Source organism: Epinephelus lanceolatus, chromosome 24 (genome assembly GCF_041903045.1).
Source record: "Epinephelus lanceolatus isolate andai-2023 chromosome 24, ASM4190304v1, whole genome shotgun sequence".
Classification (NCBI taxonomy): Eukaryota; Metazoa; Chordata; class Actinopteri; order Perciformes; family Serranidae; genus Epinephelus; species Epinephelus lanceolatus.
In genome coordinates this window covers 14,459,273-14,483,322 of record NC_135757.1, presented here as the reverse complement: position 1 = coordinate 14,483,322, position 24,050 = coordinate 14,459,273, and the positions used below count along the sequence as shown (strand labels likewise).

General features: G+C 39.2%; 1 protein-coding gene and 1 long non-coding RNA gene across 2 annotated transcripts; one reads left to right on the top strand and one right to left on the bottom strand.

The window, feature by feature from the left end:
* Nucleotides 1–1,215: 1,215 nt before the first annotated feature.
* On the bottom strand, nucleotides 1,216–17,918 carry LOC117249735 (dipeptidyl peptidase 4-like). The gene is made up of 26 exons (XM_033615425.2): nucleotides 17,752–17,918; nucleotides 17,557–17,644; nucleotides 16,969–17,067; nucleotides 14,017–14,108; nucleotides 13,771–13,845; nucleotides 13,621–13,673; nucleotides 13,343–13,415; nucleotides 13,010–13,130; nucleotides 11,898–12,052; nucleotides 11,700–11,797; nucleotides 11,472–11,601; nucleotides 9,513–9,551; nucleotides 9,231–9,329; nucleotides 9,006–9,076; nucleotides 6,482–6,535; nucleotides 6,256–6,371; nucleotides 5,364–5,417; nucleotides 5,175–5,273; nucleotides 4,573–4,642; nucleotides 4,282–4,476; nucleotides 3,999–4,053; nucleotides 3,663–3,762; nucleotides 3,495–3,553; nucleotides 3,320–3,392; nucleotides 1,907–1,980; nucleotides 1,216–1,819 (listed from the first exon to the last, which is right to left on the bottom strand). Exons 1-26 carry the CDS (start codon nucleotides 17,752–17,754, stop codon nucleotides 1,727–1,729), a joined length of 2,238 nt encoding a protein of 745 aa, XP_033471316.1. The 5' UTR covers nucleotides 17,755–17,918; the 3' UTR covers nucleotides 1,216–1,726.
* Nucleotides 17,596–22,796, top strand: LOC144461930 (uncharacterized). Its single transcript, XR_013490509.1, has 3 exons — nucleotides 17,596–17,727; nucleotides 19,413–19,562; nucleotides 22,730–22,796. It is a non-coding gene; the product is annotated as an uncharacterized LOC144461930 (long non-coding RNA).
* The last annotated feature ends 1,254 nt before the right edge of the window (nucleotides 22,797–24,050 follow it).

Sequence of the window (24,050 nt, the reverse complement as noted above, 5' to 3'; positions counted from 1 at the left end):
GTAAACATCTTCTTGTGCTCCAGCTTATTGCTTAAAATTGCCTGAGCGTGACTGATCACTGTGCAGCATCTTCAAGTCTTTTTTATGCTAGAAAATCTGCCTTCTCATGCTTGAAAATAAACCAAATTTTGCACAAAGATCCAGTGTCAATACTTCAGTGTGAAACCATCTGAGTCTTCTCACTTTGCACATAGCTCAACTAGTTAAACATCAGTTTTTCACTTATGGAGCAAATCAATCATTGTTACAAACAAATTACCAACATCTCCATGCTGTCTAGATGCAATATGTGTATTTTCAGATTTTTGTTTCGATAACTGAATTTTTTTTACAGTGGTTTGAAATCTGCTTTTCCATGCATGGACGGCTAAACCTGCACGTCTGGCTTAGTCAATTTGTGAAGCTACACATGAATTGTCACTGACTAATTAGCTCAGTGAGCTAGATATTGATTCTTAGTCTCAGAGGTTGTGAGTTCAAGACTCAGCTGATGCAAAAGGCAGACTGTGTTACTAAATTCCTAAATGTCTTCCAATTCTTCTGCTTGTTGCTCAGAATCACCTAAAATGCCCGGACCCTACTCATCGCTGCGCAGCAGCTGTAATTTTACCATTGTTCTCACTAATAACTTGATGTACACAGACTAATACCAGTACATTTAATATTTTGAGTTCCAAAACAGTCTTTTTTAATGTGTCATCCATGGTTGTTTGGCAAGTCATTGTTGACCTTTCCTTTAGAAAGACAAATATATAGCTTTAATTTATGGGAATACATTGATTGCAAGGAACAAAACATTTGAGAACAAGCCTTCTCCAGTTTAAAGGAGACTTATGGGTACCCAAAGAACCCATTTTCATTTACCTGTCTTGAGCTGAGAGTTCAATGGCCACACAAATTGTTCCCTTGCCAAATTTTAGCCTAACTTTGGAGTATTATTTAGAACCCAATCCTGACAAGCTGCGCTGATATGGTTGGTACCAACTGATGCCAGAGATTGTCTAGTTTACAAGACAACCACGAACTTGGAAAAAAAAGAATGAATGTGTGTCAAAACAGTAATGTTGGCCTCAGTGGACAGCCTCACTGAGATTTTAGCATGGCTGAAGACTCTTAGTTATGTTAGAAAATTAAAATTAGATAATTAGATAGCTACCATTGCCATGCTTATTTGCCCTAAAACTAAATTAAGAGCATGATGTATCAAACAAAAAGTTGTCATTAATTAATTCTTTATTAATTTACAAAACAATTATTACGTCAAACAGTCAACAATCATAAATTTGGTAAAACTGTATAAAATTATTGTGGTGCATTATGTTTCTGTGCATAATTTAACACAATACTGTAAAAACTCTTCATATCCAAGTAGTACAAGTACAGTTACACCTTCACATTATTATATCAATGTTGTTCCACAGGTCAAGTAACGGCCTTTTCAGAAGTTCACAAAAACAAACATTAGAAAATAAATCACATTTTCCATGTAGATGTGTTAAAAGTAAAAATATAGGATATAATTTCCAGAGAAGCTGCAGACAGAATTTCACATACATAGAATAAGATCATGATTTGGACCACTTTGTGTTTGTGAGTTTCCGCTCAAGACTTTTTCCTGGCATTTGGAGCACTGATAATCAAGCCTGCATTCACGATTAACGACTTTATCCAACATTTTGTTATTCACGTGACGCAAAGAAAATATTTCTTTATCATCCAGTGGGTTTCATGCAAAGCACCTCTGTAGAAAGTGACTCATGTGGGTGTAGACATGTTGATAGGCCGAGCCGCCGAGCCCGTGATCCTTATCTGTGTACCACTGAAAGAAGGCACAAATTTTTTTATTTCAATATCACTAAGCCTCAGTCTTCCAGTAATTCTACTCTGGGTTTTCCAGATAACTCACCATCGCCTCAAAGTCCACTTGCTCCTCCACCAGAGCCTCAGAGATCTCGGCTGCCTGCTGGAAATGAACATTGTCTAGAAAACACAACAACGTTTAATTAATGAGGCTTTCAATACAATCTGCCCATTTTGGTCTAGACAGGTCGGGGGTTCATGCGGGACTTGACCACAGACTTTTCCAACCTACCATGTTATGACCCAAAGTGTTGGTCATGAACAGAGTTTGATTGTATGCTGGCACTATAGATTAAAGGTCAATAGGTCAACAAAATCCTAACAACATTTTCTGAAAGGCACGAGTATCTATGTTAAATTTTAGAGGAGCAGTTCAACATTTTGGGAAATACACTTGTTTGCTTTTTGCTGAGTGATAGATGAGAAGATAGATACCTTTTTCATGTCTGTATGGTAAAGATGAAGCTACTGCAGTCACCAGTGTGAACGATGCAAATTTACCTATACATGCTTTGCCATGCTGGTGGGAGGGTGGTAAAAGCAAACAGATGGGCATTTCCTCTGTTAGTGCTCAAAGCCAATCTGGCCTGTCTGAGAGTATCTTTAATTTTATTTGGTAGCTGTTTTCCCTTTTGCCCCATAAGGCTATCAACCTGGGCATATACTAGAGCTTTAAGCCTGTGCTCTGGAGAATGATTGGAGAGAAGCATTGTCAAACAGAATAGTGGAGTGCTCAGTTTTGAAGGACACTTGAACCAATGCCTGCTCAAACTTGTGGTAGCGTGGTAGCACACCATGTAGTCTCCTGTGTAAAGCGTTGTAGCAAGGTTTGCCTTGATGTTGTGCAGCTGTCTGACTAAGAGCTTACATTAGCAGTTTCTCGCTTCCTTGACTGAGTTGACTCCTGAAACTTTTCATGTGCTTCTCTGAGCTTCTCAGGTGAACTTTAAAATTAGTGGGATTTTGTTCTTTTAGCTGTACCCCACAAATATCATCGTCCCTCTTCATCACGACGCATTCAGGCTACTTTTGTCTGCTACAGGGTTGTAGTCAAAGTATTTCTGTATAGATCTGTGCTGCTTTCTACCAGGAACGTCAGTCAAGCATCTCCTTATTTTTCTTCATCTGCTTCTTCCTCCACTTACACTTCTTCTAATTTTATGGCAGCCGGTGGCATCTGCTAGCTGTTGTGTTGACACTCTCTGGGACTAGTCCGTTACTGTGTCATCAGGCAGTAAAACAGAACAGGAGTGTTACACACCACAGTGCAAATGGAGGTAAAAAAAAAAAAGAAAAATTAAGTTTATTTTACCTGCAATTCTATGTAGTGTTTTTTTTGTAGTTTTCATGTTTTTGAAAACTGGTGCTTTTAGAACATGACTGATCGGTAGTACTTTACAAGATGTAAATTACTAAAATTTTCAAGTTAATAAATAAAGAGTGGCCCTGTGTAACTCACCGTCAGCTGTTCCATGAACCAGAAGATACTGCACCGAATGGAAATTCTTGGCCCGCTCAGTTACTGTAGAGTTCTGCACACAATCAGATTTGTGTTTATCAGTGACCACAGGCGTAGCTAATAATGCCCGTCAGATACAAGAGATGGTCTTGATGTCCCTGAGTGTACAACTTACAGTGTAGGCAAGGGAATTCTCTGAAGGCTCCATCATGTAACGCTCTGTGTAGATGGAATCTAAGAGATCATTGCAGATATTGTGTGTCAGTAAAGTGGGAGGGTTGTTAACATGAAGCATTAGCTTAAATAAACATATAAATATATATATATAGAACTATGTAAATACCATAATATTTCCATTTGGACACTGGAGCGACCGCCATTCCACATTTGAAAACTCCACTTCCTGATCCCAAGGCCATTGATGTCACGTATCCACCATAAGACTGTGAGAGACAATCAGCTTTTTACTGCAGCTCATCCTAGCCTTTCTGTAAAGTCCTGACAGCAGGGTGAAACATTAACTCATTTTCAGAGCCATTTATTGCCCTCTGAACTATGGAATAACACATGAATATTGCTTTAGGAACACAATAAAATCATCTTTGTGTTTGTAACATTTTTTGTTTTAATACACTCGTTCTTCAATAAAGGTATTGTAATACAAAGCCTGGCAACTTACCCAGCCCCAAATAGCAACTCTGTCTTTGTCAATGTAACCGTCTTTGATGAATCTCCTAAAATACAAGAAAGACAATTGAGGGCAGTAAATAAAAAGGATGTAAACTTGGCTTCTGATCAACGTTGCCACCCGCAGACTCTCATGACCTTTCCTGTGTGTCAGTGTACACCTGGTAGAATTTCACAGAAACAAGTCAAATCCAGTTTTCTCAAACAGAGAGTGAGGCTGTTTGTTTGAGCGGGAGATGCACTGACTTGTCTAAACTGCTCCTCGCTTTCCTCACCTGGCCGCCGTTATCTGATCTTCCACCTCATAGGTTCCCAGACGTTTGTAGATTGCGTGCATTATCTTGTCGCCTTGGTAACCGCTTCCTCTTCCGTCAAAGCTGGCGACAATGATTTTCTCAGTGCTGGCCAAATAGGTGGACCAGCTCACTCTGTAGATGTAGTCTGCTTTCTGACTGCAGGGACCAGCATACCTGGAAGGTTGGGTAAAATCTAGTATTAGTTTATAAACTCTCTTTTGAAAAGCATTTCTGATTATATGTTGCTTTTTTATGTAGAGAAATTCTTACACATCTATCAGTAAAGGATACTTCTTGGATTCATCAAAGCCTGGTGGCAAAAACATCTGGTACCAGAGTTCTGTCAAAAATATGAGCATCCATAGAAAGATGTTAGTTAATTATTCATGGTTCATTAAAACTTTTTTGCTTCCAAGTAGCTCCTGACCTACAGGGGTCAGCCCCTTCCAAATGGTCAGAAAGTAAATTTGGCGGTTTGTGAGTTTATTAATGGAGTAGGAAAGAAGATAAGCTAAGTGCTGCTACACAAATTTAAAATTGCCTTTTGGACTTTTCTTCAGTTCTTGCTTTTTGTGAAATATTGGATTTTACTTCTTTTGGCATCAGATTGTAAGAGGGACAATTCAGCATTTTGGGAAATATACTTTTTCTTTCTTGCTGAGAGTAAGCAGAGAATATTGATACCACTCTCATATCTGTACACTAAATATGAAGCTACCGCCACTAGTTTAGCTTAGCACAAAGACAGAAAAAACTGGGAAACAGCTAGCTTAGCTCTGTCAATGCTAACTAAATCCAACTACCTGCACCTTGTCTGTTTAATTCGTACAAGCTGGAGTAAAATAAACTGTGAATCACCATTGATCACTTACTGTATCCTTCAAGTGTGATGGTGCCTCGACGCATGGTGGGCATCTGGATGTCAGATATCAGGCTGCTGAATGCTTTATTGTCCTCCAAAACATAGAACTCTTCAAATGTTAAAATACAGAAAACAAATTAGAAAAACATTTTCTCCTCTTTGGTATTATTTCAGATTAAAATTCAAATGTGTGGATTACCTTTATTAATATTATTTCTGTTATCCATGAGAACATGGTAAGGAATGCCAGGACCTTTGCATAGAAAGATAGAACAATATTATTAGCTCTTGTAAAATCAACCATCCATGTATACTCACAAATACAGATGCTCCTTTTTGGCTCCTCTTTGTAATAAGTCATACAGATATACTGTATTCAGAATATATTGTATGTAGTACACATTAAGGCCCTGACACGCCAAGCCGACAGTCGGCTGTCGGCCAGTGTTGATCCAAGTGTCCATCGCCCTCGTTTTTGTGATGTGTCCTGCGCTGTTAGCACTAGTTGGCTGTTGTTGGCTTTTTTTCAGACAAATCAGCATGTTGAATCAATGCGTTATGTATTGATGTGCAACTTTTTGGCCAAGACACAGGCGATGTGAGGCGACGCAGCAGTCAGCCTTTGTTGCCACTAGTTCTTGTCGGTCAATGTCTTGTCAGTGTTGGTTTTCTTCTTGCCTTTATGTACCACCATAGGCCAGTCTCTATTGATGAGACAGGCAGCTGAGCTGAGAAACGTGGTGACCGTGAGTTGTCGGCAGAGAAAGACCGCAGGAAAAATCAGGATATTTTCACATCTAACTCAGTGAATTAAATGGTTTTCCAATTCAGTGAATTAATTGGTTTTGATGTGTTGAATTTTGTTGCTGTCAAGTTTGAATGAAGTGTGTTTTACAATGACTTAACAAGGCAATTAAGCAAATCTTAGTTCTGTGAAAGAGAGAACCTTGAATTCAGAGGGGGAGCAGTTGTATTTCTCTATTTAATAAATAAGTAGTGAGTAAAGTACATATATATAGTAAAGTATATATGTATATACATATGTGTGTATATACATAGCACAATCAGAGAGGGACAGGAAAAAAACTGACCACTGCAGCTCAGACGGTAGAAGGAGGCATCGTGACTGAAGTAGGCTGAGTTATACAGACAGTCGTCTCCACGTATTGCACAAGTCAGACACTTAACTGGTCCTTGACCGGTCAACCTGACACACACAAAGGCACACATTTAAGTCTGAAGAAATGCTTTGGAATTAAAAATTATGTCTGTAAATCAGAGACAAAAAGAGTAAAACAGTAAATTAAAGACCCTTACTGGTAAACATTCCTTCCTCCAGGTTTTTTGTCCTTTTCATTGCTTGAATAATATCTGTGGAGTAAGTTGTATGAATGAGTACAAAGGAATTTTCAGACTGTAGCGAAGGGGGAATTCAGCTATGGGACCTCATCATTTAGTGACAATACCACCTTTTTCAGAGACACCAAATTAAGTTTGGCAAAGCGCATAAATAATACATTAGAGACATTAGAAGGTCGATTGCAATTGGAATAAAACGTAACTAGCAGCTAAAGAATATAGGATACTGTACAGAAGGATCGCTTCAGGGAACCCAGAGACGCTATCACATACAGAAATTTGGCACTGATGGATTTAACGAGAATAAATACTTGGCAGTACTGACGTAAGCCAGTCGGAACCCTTTAACCCTATGGGCCCTAGGCCTTTTTTGGGGTATTTTTACTGCCTTTACTTTTAAGCTCATATCACAGTCATTATAAAGGCTACATACACATGCCATATCTTGTTTTGTTTCAGGACAATCTGGGCTATCCAGATTTGCCATCATTACATGTCCTTCTATGTGCCTGTATTTTATATTAATTTTTATATCAATGAAAAAAACAAATCTGTGTTACTAAATTCTTACATTTTTACATGTGTCTCAACATAGCAAGTTGGAAGTTGACATATTCTGCCATATATGAAGTGGGGAGACTCTCTGGAATCTGGCAATATAAGAACCATGGTGGTGGGACATTCTGTCACTTCACAGTTGTCCAAAACATGTGGTTTGTGCCAGGCAGACATGATTGCCAGTATTTTTTCATTATTGCAAGAAATTCCACTGACTCATTCACAAGTCAAAAATGTGTTTTATCTGAAAGAAACATGCAATATTTACATCTAAGATGATAGAAAAATAGTCAACCAAGTGCAATGATGTCCTCCAAGATAATATTTGCCACTTTGCAGTGAAAAAAAATTGGGGGGACATTTTGGGCATTGGGGGGACGTGTCATGTATATGCTGACTACTGCCCTGTCATGCATGCATAATTAGGCTACAGTTGTCTGGGTGCGCAAAGGGGAAGTGTGCTGGTCTTGTCATACAAAGTTTGATGGAGTGTCAACTGGGCAATATGGAGATATTTGCATCTTGAAAGCTGGACTACAAACATGGATAGACAGGGAGAAACACATGCAAGTCTAAGGGGGTGATCATACAGAAATGAGACGCTACAGACGCGGACGCTTCAAAGACGCTTGAAACGCTGGAAGGGCTTATTCAATGTGTGCTAGACAAAAAACCAGCAAGGAGCGCCTGTGGAGTGGGGATGCGTGCGCAACACACACACACACACACACACACACACACACACACACCTCCTGTCATCTCCCTATCTCTCCCCTTGAATATAGTGACAGTACTAGCTTACATGAAACTATCACGAGCTATCAAATCAAATCCAACTTTGTTTATATAGCACTTTTCATACATAAAAATGCAGCACGAACACTGTGAACTACGAAATAAGGTCACCAGCCCTCACACATATCCCACTGTCTGCTCGCACAGCTCAATGCGTGTCTCCTCCTGTGTTTGTTCGAGTACTGAGGTGTGCATGTGTTGTATAATTCTTAAAAATCAAATATTGTCAGGATAAATTTCTCCTCTTTGGATTGCATTGTGTTGTCTGTCACTCATAACTGCTGTAAACTGCCATAACTGACCAAACTGCCGTAACTGCCACAACAAAACAGGAAGGAGGATTTGATTGGCTGCCTGGGCCAATGACAACAGTGACGAATGGTGCTACTGGCGTCTGACGCTCAAAAAGTTGAAAATATTTTAACTTTTCAGCGTCTACGCGCGTCTAAAAATGCGCGTTTAAAAACGCGTGTCTAAAAAGACGCCTGAAAAACACCTGTCTAAAAAGATGCTTGAACGCCATATCATAGGAAAACAATTGTTTTACTGGCGTCGCGCTTCTAGCGTTTCATCTCTGTGTGATCGCCCCCTAAAACGTGGTAAGATACGATATTCCTCACTATATGAATTGACTGATAAGATCTGTATAATGGATTGTAAAGAAATTTGTCAGGATTTTATTTTGGAGACAATTGATCTGTATTTATAGTGTGATGGGATGGCAGCACAATGATCCAAGAGTAATGTGTGTGCAAAGCTGTATGAAAGCTCTATTATACATAATTTTAGTGTAAATGTGTCATTTTTTTCCGCTGTGAAAACATTGGACTACTGACAAGTGCCTGGTCTTGTCGGAAAGCTATGGTTCTGCTGTTTCACATGATATGTGTGGCTTCTCGCTATGATGCACGGTTGCGGAAAAAATCCATAGAGAAAACAGGTGTGAATTTGGACGCACTATGCGTCGTTTGGGCCCATAGGGTTAAAGTACCAAGTTCTTTACCAAACCTACTGTACAGTCCTACAGTTTTGAACTATCCATTATGCTTTGTCCTATAAGAGAGAAGTTGTGTGCATGTCAGGTATTATGGGTGTGTATACATCTGTATGCAGATGATGAACAACTTACACACTATCTGCAGTTACTTTCAGAATGTCAATGACTTCCCATTCTCCAGAAGTGATTGGTGTAGCTTTGCCCTGCATGAGTCAGAACAGATTATGAGTGGGTGGGAACATGCTAAAACATTTTTTGATATTGTGCAATATGTGCGATATTCTACAAGTCTCAACAAAGAACTCATTTTGCTGGTATAATATTGGATCACTGGCTAAAATAGATCATACTGCCTACCCCAACAACATGATGGATGTGCTTGTACTCTTTGGTGTCGCTCATCAACAGGTAGTAGCTGTTCTTGTCAGCAGCAAAAACTGGCTCTGGTGGAGAGAACTAGGAAGAACAAGTGTGTTATCATATATTCTCTGATTTTTTAACAACAAAAGAACTCAGTGGCACGGATTTGTAAGGCTATGGATACACATACAATACTTGTTAGAAGTATGGCTTTGGTCTTTTCATGGAATTCATGAAAAGAAAGATATTGAATATCCTTTAAAAGTGTGCTGGACATACCCGTCCAATCCATCCGGTGGAACTTTTCACCTCCAGATGCTGTAAGAAATACAACCAGTTTTTATTGCTGCACTAAGAAAGACTTTATAACAGTATAGCAGCCTTATCAGTGTAAATACAAAGAGACATTGCAACACAAAAATTAATTTAGAAACCTGACATGGAAAATGTACAGGTGGCAAGGCCTTTCTTTGCATCAAGCTGAACATGTCTGAACTTTTTGCAACCAGGTTAATTTAAAAACCAACAGTGTAAGCGCCACTTTAATCACCACCAAAGAAGTCTACAGTAAGAGTTTGTGACATGGAGCTCAGGAAAATAAATGTCCATGATTCAGCTAAGTTTATATGTAGGTCATGTTATATTCTGGGTAGTTTAAAGGATAGGTTGAAATAAGTCTGTGGTAAAACAATACTCAGATGACAGTATGTACTTTTCAAGTGTTAAAGGTTGCTGCATGTGTCCCTGTTGTCCATATACTGGAATGCATTTTTAGCCTTGCTAAGACCGGCACGTATGTGTACATCGCAAAATGTCAAGGTAGCGTCCCCTTTTTGGGCATACAAACCCAAAGATCCTATTGATATCAATGCAATTTGACATGTGTTTGGATAATAATTTTGACATGTCTGTATGCATTTATTTCTTGTTAATCAAACATTTGTTTTATAGACATGTCTAATAATTGCTTTGTGCCCTTGCCTGAACCTAAGCTTCTCAGATACCTTAATATGTTAAGGTTGATAACCGTTGTGTCCCTCCAGTCTTCTTCCATCCAAGTGGATCAATGACTCAACACAGTGGCTGGATATTACATTTTTGGACATCTTTATTTGATGAAATCACCAGATATGGTTAGGCCAAGTGTTGTCTGTAAATAACCAACCTGTTATTTAGCCAACTGTTGATTTTTGGCAGAGATTTAATTGGAGATGACAGTCATGCTGTTGTACTGTAAGACTGTACTGCAGCAGCCTTGCACTCAAGCTAACGTTAGCTGTTCATCAGTAGTAACTGTCACCAGCATCATTTACAATAATGACAGTAAATATTCATGTTTATTTTGTGCCTTAAATCGCAGTGTGAACGCCTTGGTTTACCCGCTACAATACAGCTTTCCACCATTTTCCTGTTTCTCTCCTTATGTAAAAGCACATTTCTTTTCACCAAAAGGGGACACAGAGTTAGCGTGGACGGCCAGTTGATCTGTAACTTGAAGCCAAAGCCTGAGCTGCTATCTTCTCTTTTTCTTACGACATGGCAGGGATAGAAATCAGAGATAAGCGTTTTTGGATTTATCGTTGGTGCAACCAGCTCTACAGCAACTTTTTGGCATATCATTGTCAACTGAAACCAGTTTTTTTAAAGTAGAAATTTGGAGACATGTTTCAGTCTGCTCTATGTGCACTGTTGCAGTTAGTACTGATATTAGCATTGAGCTCAAAACATCAGTGTCTATGCACAGCCACATGGAGCCACTGCATTAGTTATTGCTTCAGGAAGAGATATTTTCACAGCCAGTATGAATAAGAGGAACACTTACATCTACAAATAACTTTTTCAGTGTACATATGACAATGTGAATTTTGTTTAAAGACAGACTTGAACAAGGTTGACCTATCCCATAATCATATAAAGAATTATGTGTGGCTGCATTCAGCTCAGCAATGCATGGCAGCTGGTTAGCAGTTGAAATGAAGGCAATTTAGACAAAATAAACTACTTACATATCTATAAAACCTGACCGTATCCCCACTTTCAGTAAACAGTGTTGCTGTGTGTAGGTTTTATTGGTACTGAAATGTTTTATGTGCTGAAAAGTCATCAATAGCTGCTTGCAATTTTACACTAGCATTACACAAAGAAAGTAACTGTGTGTAACGCCAGTGTAAAATTTAAGGCTATACATTGCTCTAATGTAGAAAAACAATAATAATTGTTCATAATATCATGTTTTACCTCAGCACGATCCCATGTAGATTCACTAAAATTGTAGATCTGTAAGATGAGGTGGTTTTGTACTCTCTTCAGCCATTGGACAGCAATACGTTCATCTGTCACCCAAGTAACAGTGGCCAAGTAGTGCTCACTGAGGGCAAGAAAAAAAAAGATGGCACTTTGTTGTCTGTTTCTGATTTCCATTTCTTGATACAAAGCTAAAGAAAATAATAGAGGCTGTTTGATTACCTCATGTTGAATGGGGCTGGAACAACAACCTCAGTAATACTTGTTACGTTGTCAGTGTCCACAACAAACAGTTTCACAATAGGGTTGGGAGTACCAGGCTGCACAAGAAAACAATGTAAGATACACTTATTGACATGCGATCCGAAGATCCGAGTACAAGCTTGTTGGAGTCAAACAAGCCCTAGATGGATGTCCCACCTTTGGATATGGAATGGAAACAGTGCTGGGGTACTGGTTGTCGCCATACCAGGAGTACTCTATACTATGGACCTCTGTGTCGTTGAACTGAGCATAAGCCACGTACTTCCCTCCAGGTGACCACCAGAAGCCCTGACCGGATGAGAACATTTCCTCTGGAAGGGGGAAAGTGTGGAGATGAGTTAGGATTCAGGACTGCATTAGGGGTCAGGTTTAGGGTTCAATTCCCACTACAACACCTGTGCTAAAAAATACATGTATTGATGAACCTGTAGGCTGCATGTTGCTGTTTTCGTATGCAGGTTCTTACTGCAGCTGAAGAATTTCATCAGCCTTGTTTTATGTGATTATTTAACTATCCTACTTACAAAATGCATTGTCATAAACAAGGACAGTTATTTGCTCCTTCCTGATGTGGCATGCTGGAGAAGAAAGGATTTCAAAACATTTACGGTAAATCTGTACTACAGTGTCACACTATCATTTTCTGATCAGAAGACAATATGGGTGTGCAGTGTAAAAAGTATACGGAAGTGAAACTTCTCAGAAACTGACTCAGAAAAGTAACTGAAGTACAGATTATAGAATGGTTGTAACTCATCTGAGAATGTAAAAGGTCTCATACAGTACTTTGGTGAAACAATTAATAGACATCTAAAATGTGACAAAGACCCCAAACAGATAAAATTTTTTTCCAAGGGGTCACAAGCCCCAAAGGTTAGAGACCAATGGTACAAGTATAAATAAACATAAAATGGATATACAGGTACACCAAAATAGTACTAAAGTTTCAACCATTGATAGTTTGTATGTTTGTATCCAACCCTTTATGTGTTAATGTCTTATTTTGGTAGCTGTTGTCAATGTACTTAAGTCAGTAACTCAAGTTAATTCCCAGTTAGTTTATTCAGTATTTAAACCTGACATTAAAATGTGATCTGTATGAGGCAAAGGCCAGTGGATCAGATGTCATTCTAGATAATTTATAGTGAGATACACATCACATGTCAAAGGGTCTAGGTTGAAAATACAGAAGTTTTCCTTTAATACCAGGTGGAAATGGGCCCTTATTGTTTGACATACATGAATTCTCTACACAATGTGCCACTTACCTTCATACACCCAGTCCGGGATCCCATTCAAAATCAGATTCTCCTCCCCATTGAAAGTGACTTGCTGTGAGGGCGACCCGGGGCTAGTCTTTATATACACATTATTTTTCCAAACATAGGCCTGAAAATACAAGAAAAATATAAATAAATCATTCAGTAGAGACAGCTTGGTTTGTTTTCTGAACCCTAACAAACACAGTTTGAGCCCTTTTTGCTCTGCTCAAGTGTTTGGTAAGGGTTGTGCTCGATTGCCTCGTCTATCACCCACTTCAAAGCTGAAATGTCATTCAAAGTTATGCACATACAACCAATCATTTGTGTGTCCAGGCTTACCAGTTTGTGGCCTTGAGGAGCCCAAGCAAAGTACTGGACTTCGTCAGGAATGTCAGATGGTGTGAAAAATTTTCTGAAACAAAGTGAAAAACGTACTATTATTTTATTTCAAAAGCAATATTCCACTTTAAATGCAAAACATAGACCATTTGGCTGATGCTTTTAACTGGAGTGCATTGCATTATTATGAGTGCAAACATTTAACCATCTATAGGAAGCAAAATACTTTGTGTAGGTGTAAAAATAAAGCAATGAAAACACATTGTTCAGGTACTTACTTCAACTCCAGGTCATAAAGTGAATATGAAGCTGTAAATGAATGCCGCCACAGCTAATGGGACAAAAAAAAAAAAAAAAAAGACAACGCTGTGGCGTTATCACTTCATGAGAATATGCATCAGATTTAAGGGACTAAAAGCTTAGTGTACCTTGGAATGGTTGCTCATGAATGCAACATATTTGTGGTCAGCGGACAGCTGATAATCATAAGCATCCTTTTCGTCCTGTGTAGGGAAGAAGAAATCTGTTGTGAGAGTTTCATAGAACCCTGCTCATGACCTCACAGACAACACTGCATTTGTTTGGATAGGTATGTAGTTTCCATGCTGATTTCATGTGGTTTATGTTGCTGACACAAAAGATGCATACAGACGCAAACGAGAAGCACGACTTACAAACTTGTCTTTGCTCAAGAACTCCTCTGACCCTCCTGTGAGGATGTTCTGGAGGAAGACTGAGCCCTGGGACTTATTCAGAAACTCATGATCTGTGAAGGTGAGAAAAACCACGTGCAAAATTGAATATTAGATTTAAATCATGGGGCAAGCAAACAAATCCCTTAAGACATCAGCCTAACACTTAATAATAATGGTTCAAAACACATGCAAGTAATACAAATGCATGGATCATGATTATTTATGAATGAATGCAGGATGTTTCATGAATTCTTGCTGCTCACCATTAAGAGATAATCAAGTTTATGTGATTGGTTAACACTTAAATGGCCACTCTGCCAGTGGTGCTCCTTTGGGAGGAACCAGGGAAGAACATGGCCTCCCAAATACGATTAAGTCAAGTCTTTGGTTCTGGTACAGCGTTGTGTGGGTCTGTGTTGGAGCAGAAATGACAGTCTGCTGCTGCTGTTGTTGTTGTGTGTGGGTCTGATTTGCTAGCATGTGCTCTTGCATAATTTGTTGGTGCCCCTGACTACAACAGTTGTTATTGGTACATGCCCCAGGAACTTGTGTAGTGGATTTGATCTATAATCATCCACAGACTGCAGACAAGCAAGATACAGTAAGGATTGTAAGACTTCAGTTTACTGAGGCATGCACCTGCACTGTACTGGGTATCCTTTGCGTCTTGGACAAAGAGCAGACCCCCTCCCTGATTGTCATTGTACAATTTGCACTCTGAATATAGGGTTCCATGAGAACTGTATTCTGGTCAGGGTTGAAAAACCTCTGAAGCACTATTTTACACACCACTCAGTGTTTAACTTGCTCCTGAAACCTGGCAACTCTAAGTAGCACTTAGCAAGTGCTTCAATATCAAGTGTACAGAGTCATCCAGTGGGCCGGATTGGACCCTTTGGCAGGCTAGTTCATGCCCCTAGTCTAATCTACATTGTATAACTTAGAATCAGCATATTACACTTTAAAATCGATGCTTGACAGCATCTCTCAAACAAAGTGTCCACCCAATCATATTTTAAAGGCATTAATGACTCGGTAGACATCTGTGCACCAGCTGTGTGGAGTGGATTCCCATTATGTACTGGTCTGTTTCGTGGAATGAGCCCCTACAGGCCTGCAAGTTAATAAGGAAAAAAAAAACAAATTACTTCTCCTGACTTACATTTTGGGAATTGCGCGGCCCAACTTTTACTTTTACATACTTGCAACTAAAGGCATCGATATCTTGGCATCTGCTGCACAGATTTTGACCATTCCTTTTTTTTTTAGATGATTTTTTCTGGCTTTTGTCTTATTTGACAGGACAGATTATTCACATGAAAGGGGGAAGAAAAAGAGGGGATGATATGCAGCAGAGGGCAATGGGTTGAAATCGACCCCTGGCCACTGCAGCAAGAACAGTGCTTTTGTACATGGGACCCCCGCTCAGCTACTGTGCGCCCTAACCAGTCTTTCTTTTTTTAAAAAAAAAATCTGTCTCTTGTGAGTCCATCGTACTTCCATAAAATTCAGCGTTGGTGGGCAAAGTGTTGCTGACCGACTAGTTTCTGTTCTGATTTTGCTTTTGAAATGCATTTTTTTGTTCCTGCTCCTTGATTCCAGCTAATTTGGTTGCACACAGATTTACAGTCATTCACTGATGATTCTTCAAGTGTTAACTCATCACATATACTCATAGTGATTTGATCATTCCTTAAAGGGTCATTTCAGTATATTTCAACTTGGACCCTATTTTCCATGTTATTGGATGTAAATGACTAATCGGAACAACAATTTTTGAGATTGGTTCATTAATGAGAAAGACCATCACAACCTGCAGCAGTGAAACAGGCTTCATTGTAATCCTTGCAGGCAATTGAGCACCATCATTTTATGTTCACTGAAAGTGTTTTTGACACTGACAGGTGCAGATTATCATACTAAGTGCCTGACAACATTATGGAAAAGATCCTTACAGTGATAGAGGTTTTTGTTAAAGAGTAAGATCCTTTAACCAGAAACAACCTCGAAATCGAAGAAGAAACAGTAGTTTTTATCATTGCAAAGCACTTCATTGAACGATGATAGAAACAAAACAATTGTCGCAACTACCGACTTGGCTCATCTCTCCACTGCTCCAACAATCACCAGCTCTGGTTTGGTTAAAATAAATCATTAATTCAACAGTTGGATGTAATGACATGCTGGCTCTATACATGCTAAAATTGCTGTTTATTTAAATGGAGTCTGGTGTGTTTGGCAATGGTGATTTTGGGTTTGTTTCTTATTAAACAAAAAGGATCTTACTCTGAAACAAAACAGTCTGTCTCTGTTGGGATCATTATCAGACACTTGTTATAACATTCTGAGCCTGTCAGTGGCAAAAACAAACACTTTCAGTGGATGTAAATTGACGGTGCTCAGTTGCCCCCAGGAATTACAGTACAGCCTGTTTCACTGGACAATTTCAAAAATGGCTGCTTCCTTAATCACATAGGATGGCAGAGGAGATACCTGCACACTAATGTAACTGGGCTAGAAAGCCACAAAAAGTCCACACGCTGAGATCAATGCAAAAATAATCCATTTATGGAGGCATCTGTGCACAAAAAAGGTGCTCAAGTGCAAAATAAAAATGGTAAAGAGTGAGTAAAAACAGCAGCAAATATTTCAGTCCTTGAACTATCAAAATGAGGATGTATTTGAGTTTTTGCATTGATCTCAGCCTGTGGACTTTTTTGTGGCTTTCTAGCCCAGTTACATTGGTCGTCCTTTCTGGTGTGTCTCTTGTACCAACTCACCCAAAATAAACTTTTACATGCATGGGCTTAAATGAGGGGATCAATCCAAGTCAATAAGTAACCAGAGAGAAGGAGAATACTGTAGCTGATGGATAATAAAGTATCCTCAGTGACACATTTACGCTCCTTTTTACAGGTTTAATTCTCCCACCTGAGATCCACCTCATGCCAAAGGACTTCGGTTTCAGTGTATTGTTGAAGACATCCTCCAGGGTGAAGGATCTCTTGTTCTTGTTCTCATCCTTCTCCTCTGAAACACACATCAGAAAGTTAGAGCTTGGCAGGAACTTGAAGGTCACAAGTTACAGATATGATATCAAACACACGCACACCATGATCACTATCATAAAATGAGCTCAGTGCTGTTAAAGCTGTAACTGATAATGACAAGTGGAATATTACTTACGTCAGTGTGTATTTGAGGGTCATAATGGGAATTGTCAGTGTGTACTGAGTGAGTGTGATGCTATTTGAGGGCGCGTGCTGTCTCAAAGAAACTAAATTGTGATCCCCTTTGTGATGTAACACCCTGATTTACGCCATACATTAAATAAAAAAACAGTTTCCATTAGGACATTTTTGGTGCATCAGTGAAGAATTGCAATTTAAATCGGTCCTAACGCATCATGCGTAATGACGCGTGCGTAATGCACTTATCTTCGGGTGTGTTTAATGGCGCGTCGGATCACAAATGATGCGCTAATGCCAACATGTGAATCATTTAAAAGCAAAGCCTTACCTTTCAAAAATATAGCCGTGGGTACCGCTATCAAAATGACGACCACCGCCACCCCGAAGACTCCGAGGAGCACCTTAGCGATGGAAACCTGCGCAGAGTTGAACGGACAAAAGTCAGAAAAGCGCTCCAAAAACGCTCCCTGTGAGGCTCACCCTGACATACCATCGACATGTGAGTATAAAACCAAACACCAACCATTGTTTTCTGCGCTTAGGTGAATTGTGTGACCGATATCCGTGTAAATCACAACTCCATCGATCCGGGCGGCTGCACGCGCGGAGAACACTAAAGTTAGAAGATAGGCTGCTTTGCTGTTAAATATTATCTCAACTGAAGTTTCAAAGGTGGGACAATAAATGTCCGGCGGAGTAAAGTTCGTCAGCTTTGATGGTGTTCCAGTGTTTTGAGGAAGTGTGCGGCTGCCTGTCAGGTTGTTCCCCAGACTGTCCGCTATTCAAAACATTGATTCATTCATACGTCGATGAAAATCGTGGCCATAAAGCCGTCTTTTTAAACATTTTATGACCGTTATTTTACATGCAAACAACAAATTACATAAAACAAGTTGCATTTTTTGTTCAAAACCGCAACAAGTTTATACTGTATATTAATAAATGCATTACTCATGTGTAACAGGGACTTCCCACCAAGCACCAGACGTCCATGGATGTTATGATTATTCCGTTTACTGAGAGAATAGCATGAAATAGTCATAGTGTGGCTGCACAGTTAGCTCTCAGACAGGCTCAGGCACTGACTCATGGTACTATGTTTGCTTATTATCATGCAGCTGCCCAGGCAAACAAATTCCACCTAAACAAATGCCGAAAGAAAAGCAGAATGCAGAATATTGTACATAAAATACATCTTTAAAATACAATTAATATGCAGAGTATAAGAGATGGCTCAGGCAGTATGTAGAGTTTAACAGATTCATACTGTACAGTCCTGTCATACATTTAAGGACCTTCAGCTGTCAGGGTCAGTGTGAGCATCTACTCATGCCACCTAATGAAGGATATTCACCAGCACATAAGCACCCACTCCAGACTTCCATTTGCTAATTTGCTAATTTAAAGTTAGACATGGTGGATTTTTAAATGGTGGATGTGTGTATTTTTAGACTGGACGTGCTTTTTAGGCCGAGAAAAATGAAGAAATAATGAATAAAATCATGGACCAGCAGAGTTTATTTCTGGCGGAGTGGAGAACATTCTTGGAAAACAGCTTTTAGTAGCACGTAGGAAAACTGAGGATGTACTGATGAATTTTAATGAATACAAATATTTTTAGGAAAATAAAAAGAAATGTGAAACATGGACAAATATTCAAATTAATAGAACATTTCACAGACATTGTAGACCTTGTTGCTTTACTTGTAACATAAAAATCCTTTTCTAACTCATCTGTCTCTGTTTATTGCCAGTTCCTCTTTTATCAGATTTGATAAGACAAATAAAAGACTAAAGCCATTTGCCTGAATACACCTTATCAGCATGAGATTATGTGTCCCAGTATTTTATGAACTCAGTGCTGACATATTCATGATTGGAAAACAAATGGCCATTTAACAACAAAATACATGAGGCATTTGATGTTACATCTCTGCCAGTCGGTCCACCACTTTGGTCCAGACTGAAATATCTACACAACTATTGTATGGATAGCTAAGAAATTTGGTACATACAGTCATGGTCCCTAGAGGATGTACTCTTGACTTTCCTCTTTTGTGCGAGTCATTAACTGTATATAATAATGGACAAAGCTACAGTGACATCACCCATTGGCATGTGGACTCCCACTTTGAAGCCTTGAGTTTTGGCCGTTGCCATCTTGTTTTTTTTTTTTTGATCCAGATGTGACCATAGTTGGAGAGGATAGCGCTGCAGAGGAGCGAGGATTGGATCTGACTCACAGAGTGCTGCAACGCTTCACACAGAGCCTATCACTCAGGCAGCCCTGCCTGTAAATATGGGTAATTTTGGGCCTCAATGAAATGTAAACGGGTGAGTAAAAAAAAAAATTCACCCCCTGTTCCGTTGTCATGAATGTTGAAATTAGCTATAGAGACCAAAATGTTTTTTGTACCAGGCTGTGAACATGTTTATTTATGCTGTAAAGTTGGACATTTTAACATGGGGGTCTGTGGGGATTGACTCTGTTTTGTAGCCAGCCTCAAGTGGCCTTTAGAGGAACTGCAGTTTTTGGCACTTTCGCATTGGCTTTATTTTTCAGCCTCGGAGGTTGCTGCTTGGAGCCAGCATGAGATTGACATTTGTGGACTGAGTTAACTGTCAGTTAACAATGAAGGGATGGACTGCCATAAAATTCAACATGTATTCATGTCCCTAAATTGTAGTTGGTGATCCCTCACCTTGACATGTAGCGCCATCATCAGGACCACATACGTACCTGCAAAACTGATGTCCTTACCATCAGCCTCAGCTGTACTTAGTGTTTAATGTTATTTAGCAAATGTTAGCATGCTAACAGGCTAAACTGAGAGGGTGAATATGGCAACCAGTATACCTACTAAACATCAGCATGCTAGCATGGTCAATGTGAGCATGTTAACATGCTAATGGTAGCATTTAGCTCAAAGCACTACTGTACCTATGTGCCCAGGCGGCTGTGGCTCAGTAGGTAGGAAGGGTCGTCGATCCTTGGCTGCGCTATTGGGCAAGACACTGAACCCCAAATTACACTCAGTGTAAGTGTGTGTGAATGTTTAATTGATGTTAGCCTTGGGCACCAGTGGGTGAATGTGGCATGTACATGGAGTGTAAAGGTGTAAAAGCACTTTGAGTGCTCGAAAGGCAAAATCCATGTATCATCCATCCAAGGGCAGCCTCACGCAGCAGCCTGCATGGCTGTAGACTCTTAGCCTTGTTAGTGATCTAGGAGGCTACATTTTCTGTAACTCAGAGGACTTGAGTAACATTGAGGAATGACCAGTCCACTTCTGCATTGGATGACTTCACATAACTGTTGTGTGACTGATAACAGCTGGTATGAAGGCTAATAAACTCATAAATGCCATAAAATGCATACACTGTATTTACATAATCATTAATATCCTTCCTGCTTCAGCCTAGTTCCTTTAGGAAGTGTGAGAACTATGTCACCGACTGTGGGACACAAGGGTGAAAACTCAAAAAGCAGCATATTATGAGAACAGACTGATCTTTTTACATGAAAGCGTTGAACACACTTTGGAGCAGGAGGACTAAAAGTAAAGTCAACTTTGGTCCATGTTGCCACAGACTGTGGAAGTTTTCCACTTTGTGCGTAAGCGCTGACCAGTCACAGTCAATGCTAAAAGCCTGTTAAAAGCTTAACAAATATAAAGCTGTGCCTTTATTGGGAATAGGCATCATATTGTGCACTTGTTCCCTTCACACCGGACGTCCTCAGCAAACAAACAGACAGTGGATGTCTTTCCTAATGCAGCACAGCTTGTTTGAAGAGCATTACTTCATAGATGCCTCCATTTACCTCTGCACAACTAAAATCGTTTATAGGTGTCACTTTGAACACATTTGGTCTCACTGGATACCTTGTTGGTGTGTGGAGACACAGAGAGACAGACATGGGGCAGTAAAAAGAGGGGGAATAAATGAGAATGGAAACAGCCATTGAGGCATTACAGAGACTGAGAGAGCTGTGATTGAACAGTCATGTAAGTGTCTGTACAAGTGTTTCATAGGTTATTTTCTCTGTTATGAATTATAAGTGTAGGGTTACATTGATATTTTTGTCTTTCGTGATTTAAAAACTTGGGAAATATGGCAATCAACAAACCAAAAGAATATTAAATTACAAAAATATACTGACAATAAGAAAAAGGCCTACAACTGTTAACTAATCATTTAATAACCCTGCTGAGTATTTTTTATTAATCAAAAAGAAAAACGCCAAATACAGTTTTAAAAGTCTAAAATACTTTAAAATGTCTAGTTTTGTCTGACCAGTATTCTAAACCTCAAGGTTATTTGTTTTAAATGACATAAAACAGAGAATTAAATAGCTGACACACGAGAAACACTTTGATGTTGTTGTTGATTGTTGATGAATCTTTTTGGTTAAAATATGAACAATGGAAAAGTCCATATTCAAAATGCTTTTGTGTGCAACACTGACAAACTGAGTTAAATGTTGCACAAACTTAATAAAACTGAGCATAAGCACACAATCATTTATCATAGCGAGAGCACATCTGACTGTTTATATGCTGCAATGGATGCTGGGTATTTGCACTCAACTGTTACCAGTTCTTCGAAGAGGAATGTCCAGTGTTTATTCGCAGCGATAAACAGAGACGCCCTTGACTTTGATTTAAACAGATGTTATGTAAGTGTCAGTACTATAATTGCATTCTTGGCTTGTGGTTAAGTAGAGTTTGGATGTTATTGTTTGGGAGAACTGTGAGGAAATTACTGGTGTTTGAAATGGATCAGTGATGCTTCTATTAACATCTTATAGCACTGTGCGTATGAGCGTAATGCACTGGAGCAGCAGCTGACCTCCACACTGTCTTTTATATTAGACACACTACTGTTATCAAGTGGTGGTACTGTACGAGTACTCAGACATTTTAAAGTGCCAGTGCAACAATGTAAAAGTACCTGTCACTGAGAGCTCCACTTACAAACAGTTTAACTGGAAGAGCAGATATCTGTGATGTAGTTGTCTCCTATTTTCCAGTGCAGTGAGAGGTGGCTTATAAGAGAGTTCTGTTGAAGGTAGTCTTCCTTTTACCAACAAGGGGTTGGCATATTTCCAAGAAAAAGCTATCTCTGTTGGCCAGCTTGTAAGACAATCGTATAGAAGTGCCTCTTGATGGAACACTGTGGTTTCTGATTTATTACTCAATCCTCTATTTTAGTAAAAGTATGAAAATAACAATGTAAAATGCTCTCGCTTACAAGTAAAATATACTTTAAGTACAGTATCTGCCACACTGACTTTTTTCTGTGTCCGTTTTTTTAAACCTCTGTGGACCTTAAACAATTATTTACAGGAAATGAAACTCTCTGGTGGAACTACTTAAAAGTGATAGACATCTGAAACGTGACACTACACAGGTTTTTTGTGAAGGAATCACAAGACCAAACGGTGGAAACCACCAGTTTAATCTGTAACAATGTGTTGTATTTTATCATCTTATTCATAGGTGCAGATGTGAAGACTTCGGGATTTAGGACATGTGCATTAGCCCCCCCCTCCCCAGTAAAAACACATAGGTAGCAGAGGACTTTTATTCTGACAACATGAAAGACATTAACATCATTGTTTGATGCAGATAACGAACACATTGGTGCATAAAGATTCACTAGAATGCAGGAAATGAAGTGATTGATGGAGGACCCCCAAACTCATTCCCCACAAAGTATATTTATACGTAAAACTTTAATCTGTGAAGTAACTACAGATGTCAGATAAATATAAAGGTGTAAAAAAGTAAAATATTTGTGTCTGAAGTGTCAGTGTAAAGTAGCATAGAATTAATATACTTGGGTAAAGGCGTCGTTACATTTGTTGCGATGTGACCGGTCCTCCTGTGAAACCACTGAGTGCCTCATAACAACTGTTTTCCATATGACTCTCCATGTGTCGGCCGCTCCAGAGAACTACTGGTACCCCTGAATGTCGATGTGATATGGAGTCATTGTATATCTACAGTTGGCTTTTTGTCACAAATGAACTTTACCACCATCTACTGGATTTAAAAATGTATGGCATTTATTCCGCTGAGGCCATTTGACAAAAGTATTTTAGATGCTTTTTGTCCACTGCTATGGTCTACAATCTGCAACAAAATGAGAGATGAACAGTATGATATATGTAGAGGTCTCTGATTCTAAATAGTACATTCACAGACCAGAGAGAAGAGACAGCATCTTACTTACAAAACCTAAATTTATGATTGTGGCAAATTGGCACAGAGAGAAATCTGATTACAGTGCAGTCTTTAGGGATATAATTTTTGATTAGTAATATGTGTGTTTGGTCAACTTTAGAAAATAATGGGGCAGACAAGACATCTGGATGTGTATCATCAAACCCCTCAGAGGAAGATAAGTACCATGAGAACACTATCACGTTACCAGAGTAACTCCAGACCTCCATCAGGCCTGGGTTACACCTGAATACGTTCTTCTTGTGTGCAGTTTGCATGTACAAGGGACCTTCATCATAGTTTTGATAAGCAATGTAGCAAAAGTCTGCAGATTTTAAAATGTGAATGAAAACTTGCAGATTTATCTCATCGCTTGTTTTGAAGACAGGGACTTATGGGAAATCTGTCATTTTACATTATTGCACTTAAAGTTATGCTATCATGTGACTTCAGATTCACAGTAAATCTATGTAGGTATCTCACAAAAACTTGTCATTATTCCTACAATGTCTCACATCTGTTATTATGAGTATTACAACATTACCTTCATAACTGCCAGTGTGTGACCTCCTGACCTCACTTTGCCCTTTCTGAT